The 19,107-nt window shown below is 33.8% G+C and overlaps 1 protein-coding gene and 1 long non-coding RNA gene across 3 annotated transcripts in view; one reads left to right on the top strand and one right to left on the bottom strand.

Annotated features, from left to right (window-relative positions):
* Positions 1 to 13,053, top strand: part of LOC136852969 (uncharacterized) — a 335,646-nt gene extending 322,593 nt beyond the window's left edge. For both annotated transcript variants that reach the window (XR_010857288.1, XR_010857289.1), the window contains 3 exons: positions 2,111 to 2,373; positions 2,611 to 2,760; positions 12,539 to 13,053. This is a non-coding gene — a long non-coding RNA (uncharacterized lncRNA). The remainder of the gene's footprint in view (positions 1 to 2,110; positions 2,374 to 2,610; positions 2,761 to 12,538) is intronic.
* The window catches only part of LOC136852966 (transient receptor potential cation channel subfamily A member 1 homolog), a 64,142-nt gene continuing 53,289 nt past the window's right edge, over positions 8,255 to 19,107 (bottom strand). The window contains 14 exon segments of the mRNA XM_067128034.1: positions 8,255 to 8,504; positions 9,697 to 9,735; positions 10,076 to 10,237; positions 11,227 to 11,373; positions 11,573 to 11,686; positions 12,558 to 12,743; positions 13,198 to 13,299; positions 15,084 to 15,197; positions 16,135 to 16,222; positions 16,356 to 16,430; positions 16,706 to 17,017; positions 17,568 to 17,711; positions 18,131 to 18,273; positions 18,583 to 18,835. Of these exon segments, the coding sequence (XP_066984135.1) occupies positions 8,310 to 8,504; positions 9,697 to 9,735; positions 10,076 to 10,237; positions 11,227 to 11,373; positions 11,573 to 11,686; positions 12,558 to 12,743; positions 13,198 to 13,299; positions 15,084 to 15,197; positions 16,135 to 16,222; positions 16,356 to 16,430; positions 16,706 to 17,017; positions 17,568 to 17,711; positions 18,131 to 18,273; positions 18,583 to 18,835 (2,074 nt within the window). The 3' untranslated portion in view covers positions 8,255 to 8,309.

Genomic DNA, 19,107 nt, shown 5'->3' with positions numbered 1-19,107 from the left:
AAGATGTAATTCAAAATTGATAATTTTACTCACCCCATCGACCTGTTATATGACGTGGCGTAGGTACTCATGATGAATCCCCAGAGTAACCCTTTTGAAAATCAAAATTGAATCACAAAGAGACGAGATACGTCTAATCTTATATCACTCGCTGTGGCACATGACTTGGTAAATCACTGATAGCTTCCTATTTTCTGTTTAAAGGTTTTCCAGCAGTTAATTTCATGGGAGCATCTGTAGATACACTTCGTTTATTACTTGGGAATAATAATAATAATAATAATGAATTGTTATGTTCCAATAGTCAAATTATTGGTATTTTCACAATGCTTATTACTGTAGAAATAATAGCATTAGTAGCATTCGTAGTGATATTAACGGTAATACTTAAAATTCCGTAATAATGATAACTTATTTTCACTGTTCTCATTATTGTATTAGAATTAGTAGCACTTTTAGTACTATTAACGGTAATACTAAAATCTCTGTAATAATAATAATAATAATAATAATAATAATAATAATAATAATAATAATAATAGTAATAAACTGTTATAGTTCCAACATTCAGTGTTTTTTCACATAACAGGAAATTATTAGTATTTTCACAATAGCATTAGTAGCAGTCGTAGTAATATTAACGGTAGTGCTTCAAACAACTCCATAATAATAATAATAATAATAATAAATAATAATAATAATAATGAGTACCGCACTCACAACGCAAAAAGCGTATTAGCCTAGTACAACGGCTTCCAACCGCCAGGCCTTGTACTCTCACTCTGCTTGTGGGGAGTCACACGTTTCCATTCGCCAATTGCTCTCTTGATCAAATTTTCATGCTTCAGTAGCATAAGGTTGGGGTTAGGAAGGGGTGGGGGTAGTGGAGTAGAAGGGGAAGGGCTTGCTAAGAGGGGAAGGAGCAATACGCCATTCGAGTAATGAGGTTTGTGTGTATGTATGTATGTATGTATGTGTGTGTGTGTGCATTCAAGTCTTGAATGAACTGGTTTTGGGGTTGTATTTTTTGCTGATTGTCAATAACTTGTTTGTTTTGTGTATAAGATGGACAGATATATATATATATATATATATATATATATATATATATGTATGTATGTATGTATGTATGCATATATATACTGTATATTATATATACATATACTGTATATAAATTGAAACGTGTGACATCAATGGAAGTCGCCCTCTCTCTCGCTGTATACATAGGCCTACAAGGCATACACATAAACAATGTATGTGTATATGTGTGTGTGTGTGTGTTTGTTCGTGTTTGTGTCTATGTGTGTGTACATCGTATATGTGTATGCCTTTTAGGCCCATGTATAAAGCGAGAGAGGGCAAGTTTCATTGATGTCAGACATATCAATTTATTAACCAAAGAGGTTTTAGATCGACACGTGTCGTGCATTTGTTGGTGCAAAGTTTTCCAATCAGTCAAGAGGGTAAGTGTGAGAAATGCGTTTACTTAGATACTAATGGAATTGGTGTTTGAGATTATTGTGCCTGAATAAAAGCTAATGTTTTACTTTGTCGGCACTAGAAATTTGAGAACATTATGTTCGTGAGCTAAATTGATCTCTGAATGGGAGTATGCTTATGTGTTAATGTTAATTTAGGAAAGGGTTAAGCATTACAAATGACTATAGTTATAATCCATACTTATTCTTTCCCCGAGTATTAGTTTAATGTACCAGGAATAAAAACGGGAATTGATATATTTCTGTGGAGATTGAAATGTGTAATATGTCAGCATTAACATTTTAAGTTTTTTTTTTTTTCGACAAAAACATAATCAGTCTCTCTCTCTCTCTCTCTCTCTCTCTCTCTCTCTCTCTCTCTCTCTCTCTCTCTCTCTCTCTCTCTCTCTCTCTCTCTCATTTTGGTGTGCTTTTCTACAGGTATTCCAATTTCCATCGCATGCAAGTTTGTTAAATCAGTGGGCCTTTTGTCATGCTCCTTATAAATGTATGCATAATTATAATAATAGTAATGATAATTATTATTATTGATGATATCAAATTCTGTTTTATTTCGTGGTCTGTAAAATATATCCATTAATATATCATAAAACATTTTCATTTTACTGCAGGTTCCATTAGTATTACCTGACGTGACTTGAGTATTTGGGCAAGTTGTCTGGGGTCGGAGTGGTCCCAGTGGGCCAGTTTGGCAAAACATTTCTAATATAGTGAAGTGTGTACAATCAAGAAACATTTCTCAGAAATACTTGATTGATTTTGGGACCACGATTGATTGTACTCAAGTGGAATCACATGTGAAGCAATTAATGCTGGTAGTGGCATATTGTTGCTGATTTAATGTGGACTGGTTAACTATGTATATCATAAACTGGTAAGTCCTCGAGCTGGCAAGGTTACATTATAGATACAGAACATTTTTAGTAAGGCTGCCAAAAAATAAAATTAGAGTATAAGTAAATAATTTTTTTTACCCATGTAGAATTATAAGAGGATTTTCCTATGGACATACCATTTCTTGCTATGACCTTTAATAATATAATTGTCTTGCCCTCGTATATAGATTTAATAGCAAATTGCATTAATTATTGACATTTTTTCATTTCAACAGGCAAAGGTGGTTCCAGGTGTTCCTTGCCAGGATTGCAAAGTTTGGTGTCACTCCTCCAGAGTAGGTTAGGTTGGGTAGCTGCTTGTACTGCATTTGATTTAAGTAATGGTAATGTGTAGTATTTGCGAGGATTTTATGATTTACTTACAGGTGAGTTTCAGTCATATTTGTTTGTCCTGTTATTCAAAACTGTGTTAATATTTTTTAAATTAATTTGTCAAAAAATTTATACATTTTGTAATCCCAAGCTGTTGAATAGCCCATTCAAGAAAATTCACCTTCATAAACTCATTGGTATTCATATATTTTATGTAACATATTTGTATGTAACAGATTTTTTGGGGTGAATTTTGTTTGTGTATGGTACCTTTAGATGCACAAACTCAGCCTACAGAATGTCCAATGCTTTCAACTACTCAAATTTTCATGGTTTACTTGATTTTAGGCATTATGTTTTAGTGCTTTAAACCAGTGACATCTGGAGTCACAGATTACAATAAAAGCAGCATTCCATGAAGGTCCTCTTAAGAATATGATTCATAACAAAGGCTACCTACCATGATTGCAAAAAGCAAAGCCTCAACTTTTCAATTTCCAAGCGTAAGGCAAAGGGTGACTTCAGGTGAAGGGAAGGCCTGGAAAAGCAAGAGATCCTTTCTTATCAGGGTAAGGCTTGGCCATGTAGATGAAGGTTATGTTATTAGGAATTAGGAGTGACATCTTAGGTTAGGTTAGCTTAACATAAGTTGGGAGGGGGTCATCAAATATTGAGACCCTTCCTCTGACCAGGACGAGACCTAGCAACCAGGGTAGATGTGGATAAAGGTAGCATTATAAATGACATTTTATAAACTTTTGCCTTTGGTGATAACATTGTAAACATGGGACAGACCTAGACCTACTGGAAATTTTTGGCAGAAAGTCCACAGGGCAGAGGAGAGGGGAGGGAACTCAATTAATGTTTTGGTGCACTGAACAGCAATCATATTTTCTCTTCTTTATTTAAAACAGACAAAAAAATCTTGAGGGCACTTATTCGTTGTTGGTTTTTTGGCACATGAACCTCAAGAACCATGTACAGATGTACAGCATTGTGAAAATTACCTCTCAGTCCATACAGTTTGTTATAAATCATTTTGAATGTAAATTCTTGTTGAGGGGAAAAAATGAGTACAGCGTGTTTTTTGGAGCACTGTAAACATTAATGAAGGTCCTTTGTAACATCAGTTTGGACACAGCTGCATTGCATTATATCTTACTTTTCATCCATTCTCTTTGGCTTTTTCGTACATAGCTGTTCAACTTCTTGGACTTATGTTTTGCTCTGTTTTAATATTGTGTACCACATGAAAGTGTGCCTAAAGTGAGTTGTGTGGTAAAATAGTAATAGTTTCACTGTACTGTACTTGTTATTACAGCCACTGCACATTGCAAGCACCTCTCACCAATGCTATATCGCTCTCTCAAATGCTCTTTGCATTCTTGCCTTCTGACCTAATGACTGCAACATTTTTGGACTACCTAATGACTTAACATTTTTGGGCTCTCATTTTCCTCATTTAAAAACAAGTCCTTTCGGGTGAGCCCTGCGAGTCTAGAAATTGAAATCGGTTTGCTTGGTTCAACTTTGTTAAATTGGAATTAATTTACTTGGTTCAACTTGTCAATCTCTCACTTGTATAGTATAGCTATTTGGCATTTACAAATCTCTCACTTGTATAGTATAGCTATTTGGCATTTACAAAAGAAATAGCAGAGTGCTTAGTACAAAATTTTCTTAAAGTTATTCATATAGCCATTGTTTAAAAAAAATGACCTCCATTCTTGCTAATCGATTACATTAATATTCTTGTTCTATAGATGGAACATAGGCCAGTGATTGAGAAAGATGTTGTTTCCTTCAAAGGATGTGTCTAAGCCATTACTGTAGTTGTTATAACATCTGTAACAAGGCAATTTAGAATTGTGGACTGGGACTAGCTAACTCCATGAAAAAGCATTTTGTAAGGAATTGATATGTATATTAACACAGTTTGATTTTGAAGTTTTCTGCCATTCAGTGAATGATCATATGCCAAGTATAATCCCTATTTTGTAATCCAGTGTCGAAACCCAAAAAATACTTTCAACCTTGTCTGTATAAATGTAAAAACTTGGTTTCAAAGATGATAGGATATAATAACACTAGGGGAATCTAAGATTTTATTTTATATTAAATACAATATCAAATGGTAGATATGAAAGTATTTCAAATATTTTCATACATATGTACTTTAATATATATCAAAATATAAGAACTTGAAGTCATGCTTACACAAACATATATTTGGCACATTTTAAAAGATTAGATACAGAGAAGATAATATAACTTATGTATCTTGCTCTGTTAAATAGATACAGAGAAGATATAACTTATGTATCTTGCTCTGTTAACAAGAGTACTTTGCTCCGCTGTATAGCCTAGTTCACTAGGATAACAGTCAAATATTTTTAAAATTTGCCTAGTTCACTAGGATAACAGTCAAATATTTTTAAAATTTGCCTAGTTCACTAGGATAACAGTAAAATATTTTTAAATTCATCGTGTCTGCTATTAGGCAGAAAGTATTTTCTTAATACAAGCCTAAAGGTTCAATCTAAGCTCATGATCTTAGACGGTGACCACTTACATTATTTTCATTACATGAATTTAGAGGACCTCAAGGTAGAATTCTCCTAGTTTTGTCTCTGTTTTAAGTCTTTATTAGCATAAGAATGATGTTTATTTCTCTGTTATTATTTCAGATATAAAACACGGGACCCCGATCCATTTTTGACAAAGGAAAAATCATTTCTGGGGAAGATGTCAGATGACCCACCCTGTTTTTCATTCTTCCCTCCCTTGATAAACATCATTCTAGTGGGGTGGGTGTAACATGGAATGCGGCTAGTGTTGCCTTGTGTACAGTCCGCGAGTAGTGACATATTCCTTATGGGAATTTATTGGGAATCTTTATAGGGCAGGGTCCCGTGATGACAATCTCACCCTTTACCATATGCGACTCCATTTCTTTTTTACATAGTAACCCAGCTTTACATTTAGCTTTTATCTGGTATCTGCAACGGAATTACCTAGAAATAAGTGCTGAATGGATTATTTCGGGTGACCTTCAGAAATAGATTTTTCCTTTGTCAAAATCCTTTTTGATAACAGTCAAGTATTTTTAAATTTTGTCTTTTTAAGTTTGAACAGCTACTTTTCAAATTCAGCTTGAGTATTGTACCACTGTTTTTTCATAATGTCCACATTACCTGCCTATTATCCAAAGCTATTATATTAGTAAGATATAAAAAGGCCATTTTTCTAATCACCTGAAGATGTCAGATGTTTATTAGCTTATCTTCTAGTCAGAATTTTATTACTGACATATTCCTTATAATTTATTCAAAGATAAGACACCAGTATTTTTACATGAATCTTATATCTGTATGGTGAAAAAACTATAAGTTCACCTTCAGAAAACATATCAGATTTTACAGTAAGATGGTTCATAAACAGTCAGAAGGCAGGTTCATAAACAGTCAGAAGGCATTTGGATGTTTGCAAGAATATTTTACAGTACAAAGAAGTAATGATATACAGTACTTGCTTTAGTTTAGTAACATACCCTGACCAGTAGAAGTTAAATACAGCGAATCATTACAATTTATAATGTAAAAGATCATACTACTTGTATAATAATAGTAACAACAGCAACAAAACAGTCATAATCACTGCCTCAAATGCTACAGGAAACATAGGCCCTCTGTGAAATTCCACCTCTTGCATCTTTCCTGTGCTTAATCTGTCACAAATCTATACTCATCTCTAGCCTTTCATCTTATACTGTACTAGTCATCCAAGCAGCTCAGGGTCTTCAAACAATTCTGGTTCCTTCAGTAGCCCAGCTGACAATATCAGTTACTCTTCTGCCTAAAGTGGTGCAATATCCATTTCTCAGCTTTTCGTTGCATTCTCCTGTTCAGCCACCGTGAATAGGAGGGAAGACCTTTGAGTCATGGATGCATTTAGGCCATGTCTTTCACTAGATGGCATTCACTGTAAAAGGCTGGACCTCATCATGAAATGGAGATGATCACTTTCTTGACAGTGAAGTTATTCCTCCACTCTTTGACCATCTCATCAGGGCTAGCATCAAAGAACTAGACCAAGCATCTTCATTCAGTGAACAAGTCCTTGAACCATTCTCATTAGGACCTCTGGTAGTCGCTCACCAGGCACTTTGTGAAAGGTATATGGATGGCATCAGGCTGCATTCATGTTGGATGAACTATGATGCAGGTAGATTTCACAATATCAAGCATCCTATGATTCATATAATTATATCCTAAGGGATGCCTCAACTCCTCTTTCCTTTTTAACGAGGGGGTTTGGTAAAGATAATTGTCTGAACCCTTCAATTTATAATTGACCCAGGTACTAGCTACCTTCCAACCTGTGCTACCCTATTTTTATGGCAGCATTTAGTTTCAAAGTGCTTCTGTATATCTCACTCTGGCTCATGGGCATATCAGTCTTGCATCTGTATGCCAGATTATGTAGGGGGTGCAGGAGTCCTTGCTCACCCGTACTTTAAATTTTTATAGTACACAAACCAGTTATCATAATCCCACTCTGTAATCCCTAATGGCAAAGAAGTGTTTGATGATAGTGCGTGAGTGGGAGGTTCCCCACTCACCCACCTACAACCAGTTACTGATAGTGTGTGAGTGGGAGGTTCCCCCACTCACCCACCTACAACCAGTTACTAAGTTATAACAACCTATTGCAGCTTGCACTCATGTATTTTTTCTTAGGTACTTAATAGTACTCCTATTACATTAAAAATTTTAATAGTACTCCTATTACATTAAAAATTTGTGATGTTTCCTACCATTACTTAAGCTAAGAATAAATATGCTATTGCACAATGGCCATTATCTGAATCTAATGTATACTTACAAAATAATGATTATCTGACCATAAGCATTATATAATATTTACCTGTTTTTAAAGAGACTATTCCTGAGATTTATCCTAGCTCTGGTGTACTTGGTAAATACTGTATATAAAAAGGGACAGACCAGAGCTGGTCTAGTATATTAAACAGGGTTTGTAACCCATGTAACACAATTTAATTCCTTCTTGAGACATGTACTTACAGTACCTAATACAAAAGGAACACCACCTCAGAGATTCATTTGGAAATTACACAATTAATCACTGTTTGCTAGCTCTGTCTTTAGAACTGTGGTCAAACTTAAAATCAAATCAAATTAATGTTGTAACTGTTAAAAGCTTTAAACAAGTTTAATTTAATTTTTGAATATTTAGTAAACTTGACAATTGCAAAGGTAAAGAAGAATTTACAGGTAGCTGAATATTTTTGACAGTGAAACAAACCTTGATTAAAGTTAGCCCTACGACAATAACTTTTTAAGTACAAAATGGGTTTGGAAGCTGACTCCCTTCATCGCTACATGTGCTATATTTCACATTACTTTAAGGAAATTCAACTTCTGAGTTGCATATTACTGAACTAATTTTATAAAAACTGCTCTCATGGCAAAATGCTAAACCACACCTAACATACTGTCTTAAAATACGAAATTAAAAAATCAAGTGTATAAAAATACTGGTATATTAAATGCATGCTTTTACTATACGCAATTCACTAAAATTACGATTTTTCAAGTGACCATATATACTTTGACAAATCAGGGTTACTTTGGTCTTTCCCATTTCCATCATCTTTGGCACTCAGGTTCATAAGAGCAATGAGAAGAGCATGGTGTCGTTGATTTTGGGCTTTAAGGTCGTCCACTACTGACAGGACTTGAGTTAGGTCTCGCCTCATTGCTTCATGTTCATTCAGCTGAAATACAATATAAAAATTAATTCAACATAGATCTACACATAATTATAAGGTATATAAATATCAGCAGTGTATATGATGAATTATGTTTTTACATAAACAACCACCCACAAGAGATATTTTAATGTATGCAGTTGCTAGTGTTTGCAGCAGCATTGTTATTGAAGATATATGGTAGTAGTTGATATGATCAAACCTAGGTGAAGCTGAAAAAGATTATAGAGGAATTCTAATAATTAGTGGCACCTTGTGCTTATTTTTCACTTATTCTTTTCATCCTACATGTTCTTGGAACAAACATTCCAAATGCACATTCTAATATGGGGGAGTACTGTTTCATACTAGATTTGTAATTTGTGACTAAGATGGAAAATTAATCATTTTTTCACTTAACCAACTGTGCACCAGAGACAAAGGCCACAGAGCAGAACAGTCAGTTCTAAAGGGATACAGTTTGAATTACAAGAAACTATACAAGCTGAAATAGTACTTAAGTATAATATTTAAAATTCAGAGTACATGCACAGCAGTATATTTTCAAGGCAGTAAAGAACTTATAAAAGAAGCTGCATTTTATGTAGCTAGCTTTCAAAAGCTGTCCAAAAATATGTTACAGAAGAACAGAAAAATTCATAAATAACTTTTGTCATTCAAAAATATCTGCAAAATTCTTAAAGTAATGATATATAGTATACTATACTACATTACTATACAATCTTCAGTTCTGATTCAGATGCACCATCAGGACTACCCACAACACTATATCTGCATGGGATTTGCTAAAATGGAATATCTATGGCACTGGCTACTTCTGTGCCTTCTTGCATATGGGTCATACTACTGTAGAAGGTCTTCTGAATATGCTGTGTACATTTTTCAGCAATAGGCAGAGATACTTCTCTTATTACAGTAACTGTTTTGTAAGGCATACTTTGACTTAAATTTCACTGTACATAAAATTGTCTTCAAGTTCCCTATCACTACTGTAAATCTTTTAAATACATGCTTCCCCTATGAGGGAATTAACGTAAAGTACCTAAAAGAAAAACCCACAAATGGGTATAATTTCAAGTAGCAAAACCACCGGGGAAAATACTAAATGGAGACTATGGCAACTATTAAGCAAAGGGACAAGCAAAAATGTTAAGGGCAGGCATAACTGTTATGGCATCAAACATCAAGGGTAACTCACCACATGGGTTGACAAATATTCCTTTATACCCACTTCAAACTTCAGAAATGGGCAAACAGAAAAATTCACGCATTATTATACACCAAACTCAAAATCTGAAGCAAGTGACTAAAATATTACTGATAGTCAACTTTTGGTTTCATGTATCACCAAATTTCAAAATACAGTACTGCATGGTATAGTATCATCTGTAACAAAGCTATCACTTTTTAATATGGAAAGGTCTTGGAACAAGTACAGTACTGTACAAGCAAATAATAAATGAAACTAAACAACTTGTGGAGTTTACATGCTAGTACTGATTAGAACAATGTACTGTAATTATTTTCATGTAACCAGTAGCAACAAACAATAAATGTTAGGAAAACTGACAACTCACCTCTTCTCCATTCTCCAAAAACTCAAATCCTTTAATAAGTTTAAAATCGCCAAAGTACCGCGAGACAAAACCATGTCTAGCATTTGGACGCACATGTTTCCTGCCCACCATGTACATCCTTCTTAAGGTTTCGGGGATCAACACCTCTACATCAAACACCATCTGGAATTTGTACTCCATCAGTAAAACCTTTTCAAAATATTCTGATCATGTATGCAAGAAACTTGGCAGGTGCACATCCTCACTTAAAACTTTTTTTTTTTTTTTCATTCACAAGTACTGGTGTAAGAAAAAAAAAATGCACTAACACTAAGAGAGAACTTGTTAACTGTACAGTAATACACTGTGTATCAAATTCGCACACAGGGGCAAATGCTAGACTCCCAGAATATACCCAGTACTCCTTACGAGACAACAAAATACTGTCCTCCAATATGAATGTAGTAAGGACTTGCTGCTATTGTAGTCAAAAGTTTTACTACATTTTCACAGCATTCTTACTGTGATAGAACTAAAGTACTCAAAATTTAGACTATTATGATTGTGACTAATTAATCCCGGTCCCTGCATACCAGTTTGGGTACTAAATAAAAACTTACATAAAATGTAACACTGAGCTGTGAAAGTACCATCAAGCAATGAAACAACAACTCATCAATAACTTTGCAAAAGCAAACTAAAAATATACCAATAACCCTAAAAACAGGGTGAATACTGTATATTATCCTCTACATAATGTGGCAGGGCAAGGAGATGCTACTAAAAACTCTGTCAGCAGTTGATTAATGAGGGAACACTGTGGGGAGTACCCTCTATAGGGAAGGAGGCATTTGCAGATAGAATATATGAATGGTTTGCAGTCACAGTCCTGGTTAATATTTTTTTTTATCCTTTGGTGTACAACATTAATTGCAGTTGCAGTATACTCTTGGCTTCAGTTAATTTCAGTAATACTGTGTTGTAAACTTCTTTTGGGTAATTTAACTGAACGTTTTACTGGTTATATCATTTTAAACTAATCATTGACATTACTGATTACCGTAACTACGGTAAAGCATTTTCCAAATACACCAATCTCAGTACAGTACCATCAAAAATACGTCATTCATACACATCTCGGTCACATACACTGAAAAATCTGATGAGGTTACCTGGGTCTGCATGGCAAGTTTCTTGAGAACGGCTTGATCTTGGACAGCCTTGATATCATCTACAGCAAGACCCACCAATAAGTTCATGATAAGGATTGACATCAGTATCATGAAGGCTATGAAAATTATATACGTGATGTCTGGATACTGAAAGAGAAAAAAATTATCATTACTGCAACCCAATGAACATTAAAACATCCCTAAGACCACTTTTTCATTTTTTTCATTTTCTTTAGAAATGAAAAACCTTCAGTCTTAAAATCCTGCTATAATAATGTTATGGTTATAACAGTATAAATTACATATAAAAAAATACCACATACAGTAATACAAACAAAATCCTTACCAGCAGTGACCCTTCATTAAAGATAGCATCATATTCAAACTCTCCAATCATCATGACAGAAGTCTTGACCAATGACTTTGCAGGTGTTTCAAATGGTGTTTGATTACTCAGGACCTGTTGAAAAATGTATTATTGTATGAAAGAACAATATGGTGTTTACTTCACAGATAACACAACTATAATTTAGCAAACAATAGTTCTTGTATCTAAGAATGCTTAAAACATGCTGAGAATTCAATTGCATCTATATGACCCACATAAAAAGGCATTACTGTAATTTGTTTTAAATATCTCTATTTCAGGAGGCGATTTCATAGGTAATACTGACATTTTTCACTTTTAAAAAAATGCATGTTAACAAAGTTGGATAATTTTCCCATAACATCACATTCCATGAATTTTCTTTCGTAACTTTTTACAGTCAATTAATTTATTAACTTAGGTAGGGTACATAATACAAGGTTACCAGTACATTACTGTACTACTGTGTATTTTGAGTTCAAGCAATCTGTTGGTAAACATACATTTAATATTGATCCTTTACTGTTATTTTATGTGTAGGAACGTTTCCCCACATTTTGATTTTTGTAAATGCCCTAAAATTTTTGTTTAAAATCAATCAAACTTATCATATAGATGAATGCCTTCCATATTTTTAAACATTGTACAGTCTTCTCAGTATACTGCTCAATAAGTCAGAATGAAGCCAATGAATAGATGAAGTTAACTCTGATCTTTTTCACTGATGTATGGACTTACAACGACCATCTCATGAATCCTGTTATATTTTTCACTGTTAAATGTTAGTATATGGTGAAATTATTAGGTAACATGGAATATTCTAAACCTTTCAACATTTCATTACTTTATTATATTCCATAATATCAAATACTAATTCCCTGTTCAAGATTTTTCTACTTTTACCAGACTCTCTACAGTACTCAGCTATATTTTTTAACATTTCAGCAACAGCTGAAAGACTAACCGTGTAAAAACTCAGTGCGAAGGCCACAATGAAGAGTAAGAAGACTACGAAGAATCTCGCAAAAGTTGCCAAAATGTCAGTGAACATGACTACGTAGATGCCAAAGAAGGGTAATTTTCTAATAAACAGCAGTAAATTCATCCAAGCCATGAAGATTGACGCAGCTCCAACCTGCCACTGCCAGTTCTGAATGAAAAAATAAGAATTACTAGTCAATATAACTTTATTCATCCAATACCAGGCTACAGTTGTTTTTTCTATGTTGATATAGTAACACAAATGATCATAATGGTGTTCTTTTAATTAAAATAACATGTTAGCAAAACTTGGTCAATTAGAACTCTAGAATAAAACAATGTTATGTGACAAATTCACAGTACTGTACTGTAATTTGAAGATTTATGTATCGCTTCAATAAAAATATATGTAGTTATTTTAAAGTGAAACCACCACTTGAGGTAAAAGTCAATAAAATCATTTGATGAAATGTACTATATTCACAAGTTTACCTGGTACCTAATTTTCAATTTGAACATTCACAATCATTACATTACAGTAGGTCAAGTCATGGTACATAACTTTCTCGTTATAATAACTGCCTTTGATACAATATATTAAGAGATATACATTTTATACTTGCCTCTCTGACTTCGCAGTCGTTGAAGTCCCAGACCACTAGAACAGCAGTAATATAGCAAGCCCATTCTATCAGGTTTTCCAGGCCAAGGTAGTTAAGACGAGCCTATATAAAGAAAGTGAAAATAAACTGGTGATATTGTTCATGTAATTTATTATCACAATGTTTATTTACTGTATACATTACATTTTTCTTCCTTGCTTTCTTTCTTTCACTGGTGCATTATATGTTCCTGAATACTGATAAACACATGTTAAAACTAACCATTTGTTATAAAGTGAGCATTCACTAATTTTTAAAGCTCTTCTAGTTTTGTATGTTTGATAGTGTATAGCTTGTTTTATTCTTTTTTCTAGAACTGGTACAGATGAAATGCTAAGTCTGAAACATATCAGAGAATTAACAATGGCCCTAAGATATTTTGATATCCATCATCACTAATGTTTACCAGTACAGTATTCAACTGCTTCATTGCGGAATGCCAAAATTTATCTGCACGTCTCCATTTTGGATTTGTTAATCAAAAGACATTTTGATCAGACCACCTAACAAAAACTCTTTTGTTCTCACAGATGTCTCTAAAAATTATAGAAAGGCAAAATAGTGCCTAATCTAAATTCTAAATATGCTATGTACGCCATCGTAGTCAAATTCTTAATCTTGTGGAATTTATAAAATTTTTTTTTAGATTATGGAAACTTGAAATTCCTAACACATGCTGAAAGGCCTATTTGCCCCAGTGCTTGGCTTTTAAGCCTAGATTTCATACTTTTATCCAATCATGATCAATTATCCTGGACAGTTTCCTAAAACTGGGTGTAAAAGCATTCCTCCAATTTCAGATCAAGGAAAGGATGGATGGTCCTACACCAAATTACTAAGGCTTCAACAATGCAAAACCTATTTATGTTTCTGTTGCAAAAAACTGTTTTTCTTATTTTTTACTTATTTGTCAGAAATTTTGTCATAAATTTTGCTGTAGTAATCCTAAATGAAGATAGACATGGGCCAAGTGAATCATCAATCAGTGACAATATATCCTAAGTACATTTACCTTGAAAATAATGTTTCACATCTTGACAGCATGGTTCTTATTTCTATAAATTACTGAATACACCTACAGGCAAACACTAGATAACTACTAAGATAACATCAAGTGCATTCTTATAATAAATGTGATTTGCAGAAGCAATTGTGAACATATGAGAATCACATTTCAGCCATCTTCTGCTCTTATTCTGTGATAAGTATGAATGTATTTCTACTGTCATGCAAGTGCTCTAGAATGCTTGGATCCATATTCTTAAAACCTAGCAAGTTTTTGTGGTCATACGATGGCATTGATAAAACTGTAGTCTAAAATAAACTTCATTTTCAATAAACTGTCAAGTTACTCAGAACACTGAAACAATAGCTCTGGTCCAACCTATTCAAATTGTTTACTAACACTGGTAAATACCACTGTTTATGCATGAAGTATGTGTATCGTAGATACATATTTATGATGCAAGAGTGAAATAGGGTTATCATACGGATATAAAACATCAAATGCAGATTACTGAGTGAATGTGAGCTAGCACTTTCTTTGCATAGTGCCGAGTAGTGTGTATACCACTTTGGGTAATGTCATATCATTGTACCTTACCGTAAAATAACTTGTGTTTTTCTGAAACATAAATTAGACTAATTAATGGTTTTATTACAATGACTTCATAGTCATCCAGAACAAAGAAATTACATTACATTCCCATGGAAAAGCTTCAGTCCACAGGTGTTAAATGCTAAAATAAAAGTGTTCTCTTTCTTCAAGATATGAGAACTTTGGAAAACTTATAATAAAAAATATGTTATGCTATACAGACAACTGCGTAAGTATATGGGAGGCTTACCTGGTAAAACTGAAATAGTTCTCTCATGATATTGATAGCTGCCATAACAATGATAACCCATTTACCAGACTCAACGAAAAAACTCTGTGGTAGATCAATCTCATTCTGCCAGACCTGCAACAGATTAAAAATATCACAATGAAAGTCTATACTGTACTGCAAAGTTATATTTTTAACAGATCATGCGATGAGAACTTTTATTTTTTTAGCATACAGCAGGAAATTATGTGGTTAAATAAGCTTTTGTATATGCTCTACACATGTAGTTTCTATTTCAGTAGCTCCCATTACAAAAGAAACATTCTATTATAAATAAATGTGTACAGTATAGCTGTACTGAGTATTTTATGATAAAATGCGAAAATAATTGGAATATAACACTTGGTACATTTTGCAATACTGTATTCATGCTTCACAAGTCCTTGCTTTGTCAACTGTTTAAACAAATTTCACAATATTACCAATCCTCTTGCTCCATGAATATCATGATAGTCTTAATGTTCACATAAAACACTAGGTTAAGTATTATTATTATAAATATTTAAAAATTCATTAAAATCTAACCTAGTCACATTTCTGAACTCTTTAAGGGCATGACCAAAGGATGTGATCTTAACGACACAAGAGATTTGAGGTGGTGACAAATAAGAGGAAAGCAGAAAAATGAGGCTTGGGGAGAAAAATGTTACAATAATCTCTTATGAGACCAGAACGTGAATTTGGGTATAAGGGGAATAAAAGAAGTTTACCAAATATATACTGTACCTATGTTTCTGAATAAAAGGAAAAAATGGAAGCAGAATTCCACGAGTACCCACCCCACTGTCTCACATGAATGGTTTTTCTTTCAGCATTTAATCAAATCCATCCTCAAATCTGGTTCATTTTGCCAATCTTAATCAAGGTAAATTACTTCATTTTCATCAATACAATCGTAAGATTAATATGACAGCAAGAAAAATAGTACACAGTGTGAAGAATTACGAGAAACATCTGTACACGAGTAAAGCTCCTGAAAGAGCCATAAATTATACTAAAAAATATTACATACCTCACATGAATGCAGCTCTACAGCTTGTTGTAATTTTGCTTGTACTTCCTCAGGCAGGCCCGAATGGTTTCCAAACGAATCCCAGTTCCTGTTTGGTAATCAAGGTTTTACTAAGTACATTTAATAATATGGAATGCTCTTCAAGTCTCTATGCAAATTAGTACTGTATATTAAAATCACATAAAAACATTACACCAGTTTAAATAAAAGAGGTGCTTCACCTAGCTGTCAAGATGTATCCAGTGAGAAAAGTGAGGAATACTGAGTAGAAAATAAGTGTGGAGTAGTACACCCATCTGTGAAAAAAAGTGCCATTTATCATATTTTGTTACGATACCAAAAAGTTTCCTGTGAATTTACAGTATGAAGTTTCAACAGGATAAAAATTTCTTAATGTCCAGTTTTATGTAATATATTACATTTTGTAATTTATGGTTTTATCATCTAATCCTTGACCATATTTTATCATAAAATGGCTACAGTTACATATTTCTAGGCTGATACAGCACAGTACAAAGTACTAAGCCTTTATACTTCATACAGGTTAACATAACAGCCTAATGTACTATACCTGGCAAATTTCATCCATTTATGCTTAACCAGAGTTACAGATACAGGGTGAGCAAGAAGGTTTAGACGCTTGTGTTTGACCATCAACATCAGAGGATGGTTTTCTTTCAGCTCCCTGGCATCATTTGTGTATGGAATGGCCTCATCCAACAACATCCCAACATCATCAAAAGGACTGTCCAGAAATGCAGACGAGACCGAGTCTATGTCAGATCCCGGTAACCCTGTTGCATAAGTGTCGTCGACCAGTTCAAAATTGAAAACGACTTCAAATTTCTTGTCGTCTGAGTCCTTCCCATTTGTACTTGAGCATCTAGAATTCAATAAGAGCATTCAGGTAAAACAAAGAGAGGCACAGCAATTCACTTTTCCACTCACTTCAATTATAAATGTTAACAAGTTTAAAGTTGAAAAAACTCCATTATATCGATAGAGGACAACAACAGACTACTGCAATGTTGAACTGTTTCCAGTAAAATAAAATACAGGAGATAACCAATAATAAATAAATAAAAATGGCTTCATGACCATTTTCTTGGTAAACCTAAAGTATATCTATTAAAAAGTTGGTCAACACAAAATGTTTAGAAACCTTCCTTCTCAGGAGCTAATTTATTCCTCATTAAGAATGCTACCCTTAAACCAGAAAGTTTATTTTCTTAGTAACCAACTTCCAAGAATTTCTTAACCCTTTACAATCTTGGGATGAAATTAGATTCCATTAAGGCATTCATAACCTGAAAATTGATACAGTAAATGAAAACCCCCTTGCATTTCTTCACCTGAGACCCAGAAATTATGAGTGAATAAACAGGCTTGCAAAAATATTTAGATCATTAGTGAATTATGAAGAACTTGCCTACCTGTCAAGGACAGCTTCTGCAACATCTGGGAATTTCCTTATAAGCATCCTTAGAGGAGTGATGCGCCTGCCTTTATGGTCCTGCCGTACATTCTTTAGGCCTACCAGCCATTCTGGTGATTTTACGATCGCCATGCAGACATCTCTGTGAGCAAGAACAAGAAGACATGAATGCCTATTAAACTGGCATCTGAAAAATGTTCAGTTCTTACAGTAATTACAAAAAACACCATTTGCTTAATACAGTATGTATATAACTTGAATATATAAATTTAAAAGTAATGTGAACAAGATAAATGTATGACTGAATACCAGTAGCAAATAGGAAATTTGTTGCCTAATATTTCTGTCAAGTTACATCAAAAACACCGGGGCAAGCTACACTATTAAATTTTCAAAATTCTGAATGGCCGGATAGAGCTAAGTTAACATGATGTAAGGTACCACTCAAGTTAATAATAAGGTACAGTGTAATTACTGTCCAGTGTTAAATATAATAGCAGTTTTAAGCCATTGTTATGCTCAAAAACATTTTCAAAGCACTGTATTACACATGCAACGAACCTTTTGCCAGCACTGATGGCTAGTTCCAATGCATTTCTTCCTGAGGCATCACAAGCAGCTAAGGAAGCCCCTCGCTCCAAAAGCAAGCGAGTGACATCTACATGACCTTCCTTTGCTGCTAGCTGTAGCGGTGTGGTTTTAGTCTGCAAAAGATGTTTTCAATCATTTCCCCACCAAAATATTTATTCCTACCATTATAACTCAAAAACTATTGACAGTAATTTAACATAAATGGTCTGAAATGTTTGCTCTTAAATCAAACCATAACTTTCTAATAATTTATAGGAAAATTCTAGTCAAATTTGAGTTTTATACATAATTATGCTGTTGGACAAAAGTTGACATCAGTTTAATAGAGCAAGAGTGCTGACACTGCTTTCAATTTTATGCTTACCGGAGTAAGAAGCTTATCACAAATAGTTTCGTGCAGTAAATTAAGCACACTAACTCACTTTATCTAATGGATCCAAAGGAGCATCATAATCTAGCAAATGATGAACACAGAGCACATGACCCTTTGCAGCAGCACAGTCTAAGGGTGTCCACAGTGAGGTATTTCTAGCCTGTACGTCTGCTCCTGCTGACAACAAAACTTTAACAACGTCATTCTGACCGTGAAGACACGCTAGATGTAAGGGTGTGTTAGATTCTTCATTCTGATCAGATATGAGGAAGTTGTATTTTTTGACTAGTTCTCGAACAACCCTGGAAAATTACGAAACATAAGGTAACAACTTGCATTTTCTTTCATGCAAATAAAAGCAAAAACATAAGAACTAGGCTAAGAGTCATTTTGATTACAAGCACATGTTGGGGATATTTATATCAGGCAAATTTCAGTAACTTGTTATTAATACAATAGAAAATTAAATAAACATGGTTTATTTTTTGTTCCAATAATGCTGCTTGGTTATTCTTGTCTATCCAAATATTTTATTCTATAAAATCTTGATGATTTCATATACTAAACCTTATAT

This window comes from Macrobrachium rosenbergii, chromosome 26, assembly GCF_040412425.1.
Source record: "Macrobrachium rosenbergii isolate ZJJX-2024 chromosome 26, ASM4041242v1, whole genome shotgun sequence".
Lineage (NCBI taxonomy): Eukaryota > Metazoa > Arthropoda > Malacostraca > Decapoda > Palaemonidae > Macrobrachium > Macrobrachium rosenbergii.
Note: the sequence above shows the minus strand (reverse complement) of the source record. Positions and strands in the feature narration are given on the sequence as shown.